We start from the raw sequence: 1,219 nt of genomic DNA on the forward strand, positions 1-1,219 counted from the left end.
TGATTCTCTTCTATACTCATATATATACATTGATTTGATCTCAAATCAAATCCTAGCATACTTAAACATTAAAATATGTTATTTATAACCATATAACATATTTATTATTATTTATCACCATATATTTAAATTTACAGGGTTTTACACTCTTGTTGTTGTTCTCTTTATTGTTTTAAATTTCCTTTTCAGGTAGCTCAGAGTTTCGGAGAGCCGCAGGATGACGGAGTTCTAGCATAGTCGCCATCGTATATTTTAGTAACTGAGAATCCACTATAGTTTTATTTTCTCATTCAGATATTAGAGTTTTATTTTTATATTATAAAGGCAGTATGTCTTAGTACGATTTTTAGTTGATTCATGTTGAGATACTTTCATTATTCCAGATATGAAATGTATTTCAGTTGAGACATGATTTTCATTTATGAGGTATCTCTTTCTATATCATGTCTATTGTTTTTATTTTCTTATTTTATCTATTTTGTACCTACGCTTATATTTGATTCTACTAGAGGATATTAATGTGATTGGTTAAACGTGTTATTACACGGTATTAGTGCATGACAGGTTTGACATCTCGAGTTTACCTTAGACTGCGACCATGTGTGAAAATATAGGCGTCACAATAATATAACAAGTTGACTTATACTATATAATTCGACTCATACCTTCCATAAATCGACTTATAATATGGTCGTTGCACAGTAACGACTAGTTTTTAGATTTTGTTGTTTTTGTCTTTTTCTTTAGTTTTTGGGGTTTGTGTTGTGAACCTATATATACCCCTTACCCTCAAACTTTTGAACTTAACTTAGAAAAATTTAAATCAAATTTTTGGCAAGTTTATTTAAGAGTTTTCAAGTGTTTCAAGTTTATTTATGTGAAGATTGTTGCACAAAGAGAAGGATTCGATTTTTAACATTAAGGAAGCTCATCCTCAACCTTTTACATCTCTTTGCTTGATAATTTTTCTAAACTCCTCTTTATCTAGCTTGTTCATACTTTAATTGTTTCATTTATTTGCCAGATCAATTTGAGTTTAGTTTTATTTTTATTACTCATTGATTACACACACCCACTTGAGCTTAAGTATTTCACACATAGTATATTGAGGTTGTGAGATTGTATCATTGGGTGTGAGCTTAATTTCGTTCTCATTCTTGTTAGAGAACAACCCCTTTTATTTGTACTTGATTTTTGTGAGATCATATTATAATACACA

At 29.5% G+C, this 1,219-nt stretch overlaps 1 protein-coding gene across 1 annotated transcript in view; it reads left to right on the top strand.

Annotated features, from left to right (window-relative positions):
• The window catches only part of LOC109839337 (plasma membrane ATPase 1-like), a gene marked incomplete at its 5' end in the record, with an annotated part of 3,814 nt that extends 3,425 nt beyond the window's left edge, over positions 1-389 (top strand). The window contains one exon of the mRNA XM_020407766.1: positions 384-389. Coding sequence (XP_020263355.1) covers positions 384-389 — 6 coding nt within the window. The remainder of the gene's footprint in view (positions 1-383) is intronic.

The sequence above is a fragment of the Asparagus officinalis genome, chromosome 4 (assembly GCF_001876935.1).
Source record: "Asparagus officinalis chromosome 4, Aspof.V1, whole genome shotgun sequence".
Lineage (NCBI taxonomy): Eukaryota > Viridiplantae > Streptophyta > Magnoliopsida > Asparagales > Asparagaceae > Asparagus > Asparagus officinalis.